The following is a 14,978-nucleotide window of genomic DNA, read 5'->3' on the forward strand; positions in this document are numbered from 1 at the left end:
GGGAGGCGGAGACACTGCCCCCACACCGGGCGTATGACTTTCCTATCGTGCTGATTCCTGTTGCATCCCTTCCCCTTGGTAGAGTATATCCTCTCTCCTTACCAGAGAATCTGTCCATGTCTGCCTATGTTAAAGAGAACTTGGAGAGGTGGTTCATACGGAAGTCTCCCTCCCCGGCAGGAGCCAGGTGGTTCTTCGTCAAAAAGGATGGCTCCCTGCGTCCTTGTATTGACTACCGGGGTCTCAACCAAATCATGGTGTGAAAAATAAATATCCGTTGCCACTGATCTCAGAATTGTTCGATCGTATACGTAATGCCAACATTTTTTCCAAACTAGACCTGCGTGGAGCTTACAACCTAATCCGGATTCGCCGGGGTGACTAATTTAACACCCGTGATGAAAACTATGAATATCTAGTAATGCCTTTCGGCCTGTGTAATGCTCCCGCGGTCTTCCAGGAGTTTGTTGATGACATTTTCCGTGACCTCCTCTATGTTTATGTCGTGGTCGATCTTGATGACATCTTTATTTTTTTCTCCAGATCCTATGACTCATCAGAGACATGTCCGTCAAGTTTTGCTGCAGTTAAGGGAGAATCGCCTTTACGCCAAGTTGGAGAAGTGCGTGTTTGAAAAGGATGCTCTACCTTTTCTGGGCTACATTGTCTCGAATAGAGGTCTCAAGATGGATCCTGAAAAGGTAAAGTCCGTCCTGGAATGGCCATGCCCTCAAGGCTTGAGGGCCATACAGCGCTTTCTGGGATTCGCAAATTTTTACAGACCGTTTATTCCAAACTTCTCCTCTGACATCTCCTATCTCTAACCTCACTAAGAAGGGCATGAACACCAAGGTGTGGACTCCTGAGGCAGATTCCACATTCAATAGCCTGAAGAGTGCCTTCACGTCATCCTCTATCCTCCATCATCCAGATGTTTCACTACAGTTCTCGTTGGAGGTGGACGCATCCCCTGTCGGTCCTGGTGCACTCCTGTTCTAGAGAGGTTCCAAGGGCAAGTCAAGGGTATGTGGATGTTTCTCTAAGCTCTACTCTAACGCAGAACGCAACTACTCGATTGGGGATCGGGAGTTACTGGCCATCAAATTGGCCCTGGAGGAGTATCTACTAGAGGGCGCAGCTCATCCCATCCTGATTTTTACGGACCACAAGAACCTCACCTATCTTCAGACGGCCCAATGGCTGAACCCTAGTCAGGCCCAGGTTGTCGCTGTTATTTACCAGGTTACAGTTTGAGCTCCATTATCGCCCGGCCGACAAGAATGTGAGGGCCGATGCCTTGTCCAGGTCTTTCGAGACAGAAGACACCATGGAAATTCCACAGAACATTATTGATCCGTCTTACATTGTCTCTGTCAATCCCCTGCAAGTTGGGGACATTCCTCCAGGGAGGACTTTTGTGCGCCTGGCTGACCGAGGGAGAATCCTCCGCTGGGAACACTCCCCTAGACTGGCAGGTCATGCGGGGACCCGTAAGACCCGGGATCTGACTGCCCGTCATTTTTGGTGGCCCACGCTGCCCAAGGATATTATGGACTTTGTTTCTTCCTGCTCATTGTGTGCAGCTAACAAGGTCGCTCACTCCAGACCTGCTGGCCTTCTCCAGCCGTTGCCTTTGCCCGATACTCCCTGGCAGCATATTGCTATGGACTTTATCACTGACCTGCCTCTCTCTGCTGGACACAGTACTGTCTGGGTGGTGGTGGATCGATTTTCTAAGATGGCACACTTAGTTCCTCTGACCGGTCTTCCTTCTGCTCCTCAACTGGCCAAGCTGTTCACACAACACATCTTCCGCCTGCACGGCTTGCCGCATCATATTGTGTCTGATCGGGGGGTTCAGTTCACCTCGAAGTTCTGGAGAGCCCTCTGCGAACTCCTAGGTATAAAGTTGGACTTTTCCTTGGCCTACCATCCTTTAGTCCAATGGTCAGGTCGAGAGGATCAATCAGATCTTGGAAAACTACTTACGCCACTTCATCTCCAAGCAGCATGATGACTGGGTGCAGTTGCTGCCGTGGGCTGAATTCTCTTACAATAATCACACCAGAGAGTCCACACAGAAGACACCGTTCTTTATTGTCCATGGCCAACACCCATGAATTCCTCTCCCGGTGCCTGATATGTCCGAGGTACCAGCTGCTGACAAGGCTTTTAGGGACTTTCTGCAGATCTGGCAGCAGACTCGATCCTCCATCCTGCTGGCGGCCGACCGCATGAAACGGAAGGCGGACACAAGGAGAAGAGAACCTCCTCAATTTCTTCCTTTCACGAAGGTCTGGCTGTCCTCCAGGAATATTCGACTGAGGGTGCCATCGTACAATTTGCTCCCAGGTTCCTCTGACCCTTCGAGATCCTGCAGCAGATCAACCCTGTCGCCTACAAGCTTCAGCTGCCTCCTACCCTCAGGATCCCCAACTCCTTTTATGTCTCTCTCCTGAAACCAGTGGTTCTGAACTGCTTCACCAAGACTGCTAGACCTGCGGTTGCCTCCAGCGGTCCTTTAGACACCTTCGAGGTTAAGGAGATCTTGGACACCAAGAGAGTGAGAGGAAAGACTTTTTTTTTATTTGGTGAATTGGAGGGGTTTGGTCTTGAGAGGTCTTGGGAGCCAGAGGAGAACTTCAATGCTCCTACCCTTCTGAAGAAGTTTCTCTCTCGCTCTGGCTCCAAGAGGAGGGGGTGTAAGAGGGGGGATACTGTCATGTCCGTAGCTGCGGGTAGTCAGGTTCACTCTCCTCCTGACGGCCGCAGCCATGGGTCTGCGTTGCTGGCCCCAGTCTCCTCCTCAGGAGACGCCAGCGCTCTCTTCCACTCACCTCGGCCAGGTCCCGTAGGGTACGCGTGCACACGCTCGTGCCCGCTCTTAAAGGGGCAGCACGTGCACCAGACTTTAATGTGTAATCAGCCCATGAGTGTCCTGGACTAAAAGTGGGGCCCGGCCCCTTTCTTCTATGCCTGAGCGTTGTTTATCTAAGCAAATGGTCTGCTAGTCTTTTCCAGTTCCCAGTGTTACCTGTTCCTGTATCCCGCACTATCCTGGTCAAGTGCTGTGCTGTATTCCACGCCTGTCCTGCTTCTCCACGCCTGACTTCTACCCGCTGCCTAGTCCCAACCGAGCCTGCGTTGCTATTGTCTGAGCTGCCAGAGGTACCCTATACGAACTATAGACACTGACCTGCGCCCTGTTGGCCAGCTGCCATACAGCCAAGGCGGTACGGCCCAGTGGGTCCATGAACCCTACGTGACAATGGAATCTAATAATAATAATCTGGCACTTGTTCCCAGCACAGTACTGCAGTATAATGTGAAATTTTACAGGGCTTAAAACATAGGACTGAGCAGAGAACCAATTTGGAACTTTCTTTAAAGAAGATTGTGTTATCATTTTATGTTGGGCTCTCTCCATGAAGGTTCCCTACCTTTTTATAATTTAGTTTTATATATATATATTTTTTTGACCAACCATTAATCTAGAATATACAAAAATCTGGCTTCTATGATGTCCCGTTGATTTTGAATTAAAGGAATTTTACTGTATCACTGCATACTGAGGCGATTTATCCTTCCTGGCATCTTGAAAAATAGGTGACTGCCTCTGTAGGGGCTTCAATGGTGGCCACTTCCTGTTATCTGTTGTCTGAATAGAATTTTTAAAAGTTTAAAAAGGATTTAGACTCGCAAAAGTAAAAATGTCCAAACGTTAGTAAATCCGAATATGAATTACATTTTTTATTTTTTTGTTTAATTAGAGATGTTTTGTCGAGCTGTGCAGTTTTGCTAAACAGCCATATTGTTTTTGACTTTTGAATTTGCGTCCTATCGACTGATTGGTCCTCCGTTTCGGAGTAGCTTTATACCAAAATGGGCATTACAACCAGATAGAAAATGGCAATGTCTCTGCGTCCTTTATATATTAAACTTTGGATTTTGCTCTAACTTCTGATATACAGATAATGGTGAATCTTACCTTGTGGCGGTAATCTTCTTCTTTAAGAGAATTTCAGTGGTTTATGTTTTTGTTGTTTTTTGCCTGCTGTTTATTTCAGGTGATTATTATTGATGGATCCACAAGTCAATCCCTGTGGGAATGGGAGATTTCATGGCATGAACATGAAAAAGAAACTGAGGCTATCTCACTTCTAACTACTGATGGAAAATCGGTCTTCCTTTTTTGGGGTGAAGGCGCAGTTTTAGGTAACAACTCTGTAAGTTCTGATCTAATTGTGTATATCCAATAGAGCATTTATAGTTTGTAGACTATTTGGTTGTGGCTGTTCCTATATCTTCCCTGAACTTAACCGTTGTATTTTTCTTTTATCCACAGCAAATACCATATAGAAAATCTGATTTTCATCTGGTCCGACATCTTTACTTGCTTTGTCCTACTTATCCAGGAGTTGTTCTGGATCTCTTCAATGTTTCTTCAAGTATTGTATCCTCTGCCGGTAAGTTTTGAAGCATAATCGTCACAATTACGGAGTTTGTTTGTCTTTAATGGTCATGGACACTTTTTGGACACATTTTTATTATTATTGAGTTGATTTGATCAGAATTCAGCTTAACACCTTAACAACATGTCATGTACTGGTACGTGACAGCCATTAAGGGGAAGTATGGAGCGGCTCACAGGCTGAGCACGCTCCATACTCAGCGGGTAATTGCTGTGCAATACAGCCGACACATCACTGCAATGAGCGGAATCAAAGATCACTTTGATTCTGCCCATTTAGCACCTTAAATTAAATTGTTAGAATCAGGGGGGCGCACCCCTTTAGCGTGCCATGACCCCCCCCACAGCGCAGTCGTGGGGTGCCATCGGTTGTCATGACAGCCTGGAGCTACCATCTTTGTACTTGTTTGATGCCCTGCCAGAGTGTCAGTATCACGATATACTGCAATACATTAGTAATTCAGTATATCATGCAAACGATCTCTGGTTCAAGTCCCATAGAGGGACTAATAAAAAAAAGTATTTTACTAATAATGTTCCCCAAAAAATTACAATTTCAAAAATCCTCCCTTTTGCAATTTTTTCCCTAAAGCAATTTTCAAAAAATAAAAGTTAATATCACGCAATTTCCTGTTGTTTTGATCACCTTAGCTCTCAAAAAACATGGAATAAAAAGTGATCAAAATGTCGCATGTACCCCAAAATGGTATCCGTGAAAAATACAGAATAAAAATTTAAGCCCTCACACAGCTAAATTCATGGAAAAATAAAAAAAGTTATGGCTCTGAGAATATGGCGACACCAAATATTTTAGCTTTTTTTAGCAAATAGTTATATTTTTCTAAAAGTGTTAAAACCTAAAACAAAATATATAAATTTGGTATCGCCCTAATCATATCAACCTGTAGAATAAGGTGAATATGTAGTTTTTACCGCCTAATGGACGCCGTAAACCCCCCCAATGACGTAATTGCTGTTTTTTGCCCACTTCACGCCACAATAATTTTTTCCACTTCCCAGTACATTATGCAGTAAAATAAATGGTGCCATGAAAAACTACGACTACTAAACTTTAGTTTATCCTCTAGTGTTTGTTCCTTTCCACACTATCCTTTATTTTCTACCGGTACTTTATGGTATGGTCTACAGTGAGGACTCTTTCCTCTCCCCACCACAATAACAAAACTAAATCAATATATGTAACCTAGGTATTGCATTACCATCAGAGGTTTCCAGATTGTTTATGCCCCATACAGTTATATACTGCTAGATCCTCCTTGAGCATATTTAACTTAATTTTGTTCTGACTATTCAGCCCCTAGTCTTGTTTTTTATAGATCATTATGACTTATTCTTTTATAGATGATTATGATTTCCTTAATTCTTGTGTTACGTGTTCCACTAATTGATCACGCAATTTTCTTTATACAGTTCAGTATTAAAATATTTTTATTTTTCCTTATAATGTATAATAATTGTTCTCTGTGTATATCTGAGGTGACAGCGCTATATAATTTCATGTAAACAGAGATAACTCATCTATATATGTTATTTTCATATTATTATTTTTCATTTATTCATACTGTATTTTTGTAAATTTTATTGCCAACTTTGTAAAAGCATTTTATGCTTTATCATTTTAGCGACCATGACAAAGGCCGAGGTTCGGCCGAAACGTCTTTACCAAGTCGCTTTCCACCTCAACTTTACCATCTTTTGTTGCAATAAAACTTAAATTTGTTTGCATCTGGATCTTTTGCGTACCTCTGTGTGTGCTGGGGTTATATATTTCCAATATTGTGGGATTCTCGTCCCTACCTTACTAGCACCACGCCAATTGATTGAGGAGTGCATCCCAATATCTATTTTTAAAAATCACTGACTGTCTGCACGGCCCCATAGACTAACATAGGTCCGTGCGAGGCGCGTGAAAACCACGTGCGTTGCACGGACGTATATCACGTTCGTGTAAATATGCCCTTAGTCTGATGGAATTGACTTTGAACGGCATCCAGCGGTTAAAATGTGTTTTGGAGATATACAAACTGCAGAAGCCAACATTTATTTTAATTAAACCCAATTACAATTTTTTTTTTATTTTAGCACATAATACATGCAATAAAAAAAGGTGTTCACAGCCTATTATTTAAGATATGTATATTATGTTCTCAGCGGGGATTAGAGATTTGGAGAAGGATGCCCTCCTTGCAATCGTGACTGCAGAACAGGAGCAGAGCACACCAGGCAATATGTCCCGAAACCTGACTGTAAGCAAAGTGGGCATGAGGTGGGCACTGTCCAGCAGCCACGCTCTGTCTCTGAGAAGTGCAAATATGAGGCCCAAAGTAGAAGATATTAAAAGAATTCTTTCTAGGTTGAAGTTCAGTTCACTCCCTTAATGGGTAAGTTTGCAATGATCTTTTTTTTTTTTTTTTTAAACTGTCAAAATACAAACTCTATTAACTGTATCTTAAAGGGGTTGTCCGAGATATATTTTTATTTAAAAGTTAAACACACAATACACACATTAACTATTCCCTAATATACTTACCTGTGCAATCTTGCTTCTGTTCTCCGTTCTGGCAGCTCTTTTCTTCAGATCACCTGTCTTCTGACGTCACGTTTTCTTCCTCCTCCACAGTCGTGTCGTGTCCCGATCACATGGTCTCGCCCCCTCGGATGGGACACGACACGTCACTGGAGATGTGTCGTTTCTGCGGGTGCCCGCCCAGCCTATGCAGCTTTTTTTCACTGTGAGCGCGCCTATGCGTGTTCACAGTGAAAAAAGTGAAGAGGGACGGCACCCGCGGACTAGAGAGGTACAGTGACCTCTGTACTTTTAGTTCTTCCCCTATCAAAGCCTACACATAGTAGGCTTTGATAGGGGATCAGACAACTCGATGCAGCACACGGGTCGCATGCAGCCCTTGAGGCTGTTATCTGCGGCCCGCGGGACACCGTTGCGCCGTAGCACCGAGCAGGCCCAAGGAGGAGCCGCACTACGCTATTATAGGCTCTGCTACGATGTCAGGAGTCCCGGAGCAGAGCGTATAATATTAAACTGTAAAAGATCTTCTGGGGTCCTGTATCTAAGCCTACATTGTTAGGCTTAGATACAGTGGCTAAAAAAAATTGTCACACATGGAGCCTGTATCTAAGCCTAACACAATGTATGCTTAGATACAGGACCCCAGATGACATTCTTTTTATTCCTGTATAAGATTTGTGTTTTGGGGCCCTGTATCTAAGCCTAACATGTATTCTTAGATACATGGCCCATGTGTGACACTGTCTGCTTGGGTAATGTATCTAAGGCTACCTTGTGGTAGGCTTAGATACATGGTCAAACAGACAGTATCACACATGAGCAGTGTATCTAAGCATCACTTTTTTTTTCTTAGTTATGTGTTTTTTACAGTTCAAGGACTACTTCAATGACACCCTTTTTTATTTTTAATAAAATCGTTAACCAGTGTTATGTGTGTTATTTCATTACAATATTTTTTCTATGTCCTCATTTATTTTAAAATGTATTACTAGTTCATTACTGTCTAACAGCGTCCATTAGTAAGGCTTCATGCACACGAGCGTGTGTATTTTACACGCGTGAAAAACTTGCGTCAATCATGTCTGTGTGTGTGCGTTACGGCGGATTTACACGAACGTGCTATACGTCCGTGCAACCCGCGTGGTTTTCACGCGGGTCGCACGGACCTATGCAAGTCTATGGGGGCATGCAGACTGTCCGTGAGTTTTACCCAGCGTAAGTACGCTGCGTAAAACTCGCGACATGTTCTATATTTCTGCGTTTTTCGAGCATCACGCACCCATTGAAGTCAATGGGTGCGTAAAAATCACACGCACCACACAGAAGCACTTCCATGGGACACTCGTGATTCGCGCAACAGCAGTAAAAAGTATGAATGTAAACAGGAAAGCACCACATGCTTTTCTGTTTACAAACATCCAAACGTAGTGTCATAATGATGGTGGCTGCGCGAAAAGCACGCAGCTGCGCACCATATGAACATGACACGGAGCTGTCAAGTGCATTTTGTGCACGCAAAACGCACACGCTCGTGTAAATCCGCCCTTATGCATCAGTGTGCTTTTCGATTGTCATGTGTTATTCACGCACTCACAAAGCCAGCACATTTTTTTCATCTAACAAATTGTGTAAATCACGCACCAAACACGTGTGTGCGGTGCGTGGTTTTCACGCATGCATTGACTTCAATGTGAGTGTAGGTGCAGGATAACGCACCAATAGAGGACATGCAGTATGTTTCACGCAGCGGACTCTCGCTGCGTGAAAAGTCACGCATGTGTCAACGGCCCCATTGAAATAAATGGGTCGTGTGTGTTGTGCGTTTTTTCAAAGCACAGCACACGGACGTGATTCACGCTTGTGTAAATCGTGCCTAAGGCCCCATTCTCAACAGGGTGAATCTCGCCCGTGTGCTGATCGTGAAAACCACGCACAGCACACGCGACCCATTATTTTAAATTGGCCTGTTTTCATATGCGTTTCTCACGGGCGTCAATCTTACACGCAAGTGTGCATGAGGCATAAGACGGGGCTGGACGAACGCAAAAAAAGCCGCAAAAAACAATAAAAAAACAACGCCAAAAAGGCTACGATAAACGCGGGGAAAAACATTTTAAAAAAAACGTGAAAAAACAGCAAACAAAGAGGCAAAGAACGCCACGAAAAACGACAGGGAAAACGCCACGAAAGACGCAACGAAAAACGCAGAAAAAAAAAACCCCAAAAACATACGCGAAAAGCATAGAAAAAAAGGCTATGATAAACGACACGCAAAACGACGAAAAAAATATAGTGGAAAATGACGCGAAAAAAGCCGCAAACAAAGAGGCAAAGAAGGCTGCGAAAAAAAACGGGGAAAACCATACGAAAGACGCAACGAAAAACGCATAAAAAATTTCCGAGAACAACGACGCAAAAAAAGAAACGATAAACGACGCGAAAAAAAGGATACGATAAACGAAATGGAAAACACATTCAAAAACATCGCAAAAAAAGACGCAAACAAACAAGCAAAAAACGCCAAGATAAAGTAAGCGAAAAACGCCCCGAAAAAAATCGGCAAAGAAAAACGCAAACAGCGCACAAAAAACGCCGGGAAAAACGCCGCAAAAAACAACGTGCAGGGAGAGGTAAATCTGCCGCAAACTTCAAGACGGAATTTTGAGGCAGATATTGTTCCTGCCAAAAAACTCTGTGTGAACATAGCCTTAGTGGAGAGAGACATGAGATAGAGGAGGGCGGACAAGGGTTAGGGTATGTTCACACGAGGGCGTCCGTAACGGCTGAAATTACGGGGATGTTTCAGCCTGAAAACATCACCGTAATTTCAGCCATAACGGCATGTGCAGGCGCTTGAACGCCGCGTCAATTAGGGGCGTAATTGGCGCTGCTATTCATTGGAGTCAAAGAGTAACGGCTCCAATTATGCCCAAAGAAGTGACAGGTCACTTCTTTGACGCGGGCGTCTATTTACGCGCCGTCATTTGACAGCGGCGCATAAATATACGCCTCGTGTGAACAGACAAACGTCTGCCCATTGCTTTCAATGGGCAGATGTTTGTCAACGCTATTGAGGCGCTATTTTCGGATGTAATTCTGGGCAAAAACGCCCGAATTATGTCCGTAATTAGTGCGTGTGAACATACCCTTAGGGTAGACACGAAGAGGTTTATAGACCTGAAAAGAGAAAGAAAACATAAATGTGAAAAACATAATGGGGGGGGAGAACATTTGCTCATCATCCTTCAAGAATGTCAGCAAGGAGACAAGTCCAGTGAAGGATGTCAGCGGGGAGGAGCAGGGACAGCTCACATGAACTCTTGGAAGGTACGTGCACGCTCATTGCAGCCTGCAATGAGCGTGCACGTGAAAAAAGTTTCATCACAAGGAAAGATCAACAAACCAGAGCTGAACTGCATGTAAACAAGCTGTGCTGAATTCAAAGAAGAAATGTGTTAAGTAGAATTTTTTTTAAAAATAATGCTTTATTTAGGTTGTCTGTATAAGGGGTATGTATGACACAGTTTTTTAAAAAATGTTGGGATCTCGGACAACCCCTTTAAGAGTGCAATTTAGCAGCAGAAAAGATCTGAGCTTTAAGAAAGGTTATGTATGATTCCGCGTATTCCTGGAGCACCAATATAACTGTATGACACGTTCATTCCAACATGCTCAGAGCCAGGACAGTGTTGTAGTTCAAGACGTAGAGACCAAATGAAGATAAAAATGTACTAAAACCAAATTAAAGGAATAGGTCAGTGTTTACTTTTAATTTAACCCCTTCCCAACATCCGCCGTATATATAAGGCGCATGCTGGGTGGTGGAGTATGGAGCGGGCTCATGGGCTGAGCCCGCTCCATAAGACGAGTGTGTCGGCTGTGTGTTACAGCCGACACTTCTGGGTAACTAGTGCAGTCCCGCAGTGAGATTGGGGGGTGCCGTTGGTTGTCATGGGGGCCTGGTGAAGGCCCCCAAGTCCGCCATCTTTGTGCCTCCGGCAGGGCTTCATGGGAGACTGTCAGAATCACGATATACTGCAATACATTAGTATTGCAATATATTGTGCAAGCGATCTAACGATCGCTGGTTAAAGTCCCCTAGGGGGACAAGTAAAAAACAGTAAAATAAACTTTTTTTAATAAATAAAAAAAATTAAAAGTTAAAAAAAGAAAGTGTCCATAAAATTCTGAACTATTACAATATATCATTATTTAGTCCGCACGGTGAACGCCGTAAAACATTAAAACCGTCAGAATTGCTGTTTTGTGGTCACTTCATCTCCCACAAAAAATGAAATAAAAAGTCTCATATACGCCAAAATGGTACCAATATAAACTACAACTCGCCCTGCAAAAAATAAGCCCTCATACCGCTAAATCGACGGAAAAATAAAGTTATGGCTCTCAGAATATGGAGACAAAACTCAAATTTTATTTTTAACATTAATTTTTTTCCTTGTAAAAGTAGTAAAACATAAAAAAAAATATTTAACTTTGGTATCGCTGTAATCGTATTGACCCGCAGAATAAAGTTAACATGTAGTTTTTACCGCACGGTGAACGTCGTAAAAACAAAACCACCCAAAGTATTGGGGAATCACTGTTATTTCCTATTCCACCCCACAAATATATTTTGTCCAGTTTCCCACTACATTATATGGTACAATATTTGGTGCTGTGAAAATCTACAACTCGTCCCGCAAAAAACAACCCCTTATACTGCAATATTGATGGAAAAAAAAAACGGCTTTTGGAAGGTGGGGAGGAAAAAACAAAAGTGAAAATCCGAAAAATGGGAAAGGGTTAATATACTAGTGGAAGGCTTTATTATGAATAGTTACGGTGGTCCAACCTCTTTTTAATACAGAGTTGTGGCTAGTGTTATGTGCCAGGCTTGGGGGAAAGTGTCTGTTGAGTGGCTCCCCTCCAGCTTCTATGATTGACACTATTCATTATTTCTTGTACCCTAGAATGGCCGAACTTCTCATTCTTTTTACTAAAGATTTTCTACTTCTTTTTTCCAGATATTGTAATCTTGAAAGGAAAAGACTCTTCTAGATGCGAGGGAAATGGTTCTAGATCTATATCTTCCTCTTACTGTGACAAATGTCTAGAATCATAGAAGCACAACTTACGAGAGACTTTGGGATTGGGAGTGATCATAATAGTTATTCCACTGTATCCGTATATATGTGCTGTGTTGCAATGTTTCAGAGCTACCTGGTCTGTCACCACTCACACCTACACAGACACAACATTTACATTAATCAATACTCCATTATTTTAATAAAAACTAGGTCACACTGGATTCTAATATATACATATTTGTGAGGCATCATGCCAGTTTCCAGATTTCACACTTTTTTATTTATTTTTTTTCTTATTATTATTACTATTATTATTATTAGTGCAGGCTGTAAAAAAAATGTAGATACTACTAGAAATGGATATGTTAAAACATTTACCTACATTACCTAGGTTAACCACAATGCATGACTTGATTTACATGGTTGAATAGTTTAATGCTTCATATTCTAAAGAAATTGATCTGAAACCCGTGTTAGGATCACAATAAGCATGGTGCATTCTGGAATTTTCTTCCTTGTTATAAACCTTAAAGCTAGAGGTCCTTGGATTTTTGCCATTGTTCACTATGGAGAATGGAGGGCTTAGTGCCAATGGTAATAAGGCCTCTAATGTCATAGTGCTGGTTGAAGTGTCAGCAGAGACTTCTATTGCCTTTTATTAAATATGTATATTAATTATCATTGCTATTAAAGCGGTATGTGTTTCTTTTTCTTAACTTGGGAAAATATGGTTGACGTATTGCATACGTCACAGGCATCTGTTAAAAGTATATGTCATGAGTTAAATGGATGCCATAATAGTCTTTGGGTAATAGATGTCACAATTGGACATCCGTCACAGCTTACATTTAGCACATATGTTGAGAGCTTTCCCCTGCGTATTAACTATGTAGGCCAACAAATGTGTGTATGTATGGGGGGGTTGAGAGATATATATATATATATATATATATAAAATCTATCGAGAGACATCGAGATGGAGGGAGAGAGAGATCTAGAGAGAGAGATCGATCTAGAGAGAGAGCAAGATCGATCTAGAGAGAGAGAGATCGATCTAGAGAGAGAGAGAGAGATCGATCTAGAGAGAGAGAGAGATCGATCTAGAGAGAGAGAGAGATCGATCTAGAGAGAGAGAGATAGATATATCTATATGTGAAATCACAGACCACCGCTGATCCTTGTGTTCCCAGAAGTGATTTTCTCAGTTTCATAGTTTACATATCTTTATAGTGCGTTGCTTTTTTTAAATTATTATTCAAGTTGTGAAAGAACAAGGAATAAGTAGTTATATACATGTAGGAAAGATGTACAAATGTAACAACTCTTGAATAGAGCAGTAAATGTAGACGTTTTAGGGCATTAATGTTCACCAAATGGTGATAAATATTATTATATTTTAGCATAGATAGAGTTGTTAATGTATATTTTTTTTTATGATCGTCTAGATCAGGGGTCTCAAGCACGCGGGCCGCATGCGGCCCCTGGGGCTGTCATCTGCGGCCCGCGGGACACAGAGCCGCTAGTATCGGCTCTGCTCCGAGACTCTAGAATTCCCTGACATCGCTGTCCACATATGAACAGCGATGTCTGGGGCTTCCCCAGAGCCGGAGTCCCGAGCAAAGCGCTGGTGTCGGCTCTGCTCCGGGACTCTGTGGAATTCCCTGACATCGCTGTCCACATATGAACAGCGATGTCTGGGGCTTCCCCAGAGCCGGAGTCCCGAGCAGAGCGCTGGTGTCGGCTCTGCTCCGGGACTCTGTGGAATTCCCTGACATCGCTGCCCATATATGGACAGTGTGTCAGGGTCTTGCCCAGAGCGGAGCAGAGCGCTGGTGTCGGCTCTGCTCCTGGACTTTGTGGAATTCCCTGACATCGCTGTCCACATATGAACAGCGATGTCTGGGGCTTCCCCAGAGCCGGAGTCCAGAGCAGAGCGCTGGTGTCGGCTCTGCTCCGGGACTCTGTGGAATTCCCTGACATCGCTGCCCATATATGGACAGTGTGTGTGTCAGGGTCTTCCCCAGAGCAGGAGTCCCAGTGATGTCAGGAGCACAGCTGGAGTCCCAGGAAGAGCCTACTAGCGCTCTGCCTGGGACTCCAGCTCTGGGCAAGCCCCTGACATCACTGGGGCAGCCTCTACAGAGGGCACTGGGGCAGCCTCTACAGAGGGCACTGGGGCAGCCTCTACAGAGGGCACTGGGGCAGCCTCTACAGAGGGCACTGTGGCAGCCTCTACAGAGGGCACTGTGGCGTTATCTACAAGTGGGTGTGTGACAGTATCTGAAGAGGACACTGGCATTATCTAGGGGTGTGTTGCATTATCTACAGAGGGCACTGTGGCCTTATCTACAGAGGGCACTGTGGCCTTATCTACAGAGGGCACTGTGGCCTTATCTACAGAGGGCACTGTGGCCTTATCTACAGAGGGCACTGTGGCCTTATCTACAGAGGGCACTGTGGCCTTATCTAGGGGTGTGTTGCATTATCCACAGAGGGCACTGCGGCAGCATCCACAGAGGGCACTGCGGCAGCATCCACAGAGGGCACTGCGCCACTATCTAAAAAGGGGCTGCCCAATCTTGACATGTGTGCTAACTGAGCCGCCGGACTGCATTTAGCACACTTAAACTGGAAAGCTGGATTGTTGAAATAAGCACGTGGAGAAATATCTCTAATTTTAAACCTAGCGCTATTATTATAGTAATGTAGTATTATTATTCTAGTAATATAGTGTTCTAGTAGTTCAAATAACTAATTGATTAACAATAATTTTGTATTGTATCAAATTTGAAAGTAATGCGGCCCGTCAACTTCCCATTTTTTCTATATGCGGCCCACTTACCCGGCTGAGTTTGAGACCCCTGGTCTAGAT

At 43.5% G+C, this 14,978-nt stretch overlaps 1 protein-coding gene across 1 annotated transcript in view; it reads left to right on the forward strand.

Moving 5' to 3' along the window:
• FAM234B (family with sequence similarity 234 member B) overlaps window positions 1–13,267 on the forward strand; it is a 156,112-nt gene extending 142,845 nt beyond the window's left edge. The window contains exons 10-13 of the mRNA XM_075833616.1: window positions 4,068–4,226; window positions 4,346–4,466; window positions 6,644–6,873; window positions 12,044–13,267. Of these exons, the coding sequence (XP_075689731.1) occupies window positions 4,068–4,226; window positions 4,346–4,466; window positions 6,644–6,870 (507 nt within the window). The 3' untranslated portion in view covers window positions 6,871–6,873; window positions 12,044–13,267. The remainder of the gene's footprint in view (window positions 1–4,067; window positions 4,227–4,345; window positions 4,467–6,643; window positions 6,874–12,043) is intronic.
• The last annotated feature ends 1,711 nt before the right edge of the window (window positions 13,268–14,978 follow it).

This window comes from Rhinoderma darwinii, chromosome 7, assembly GCF_050947455.1.
Source record: "Rhinoderma darwinii isolate aRhiDar2 chromosome 7, aRhiDar2.hap1, whole genome shotgun sequence".
NCBI lineage: Eukaryota > Metazoa > Chordata > Amphibia > Anura > Rhinodermatidae > Rhinoderma > Rhinoderma darwinii.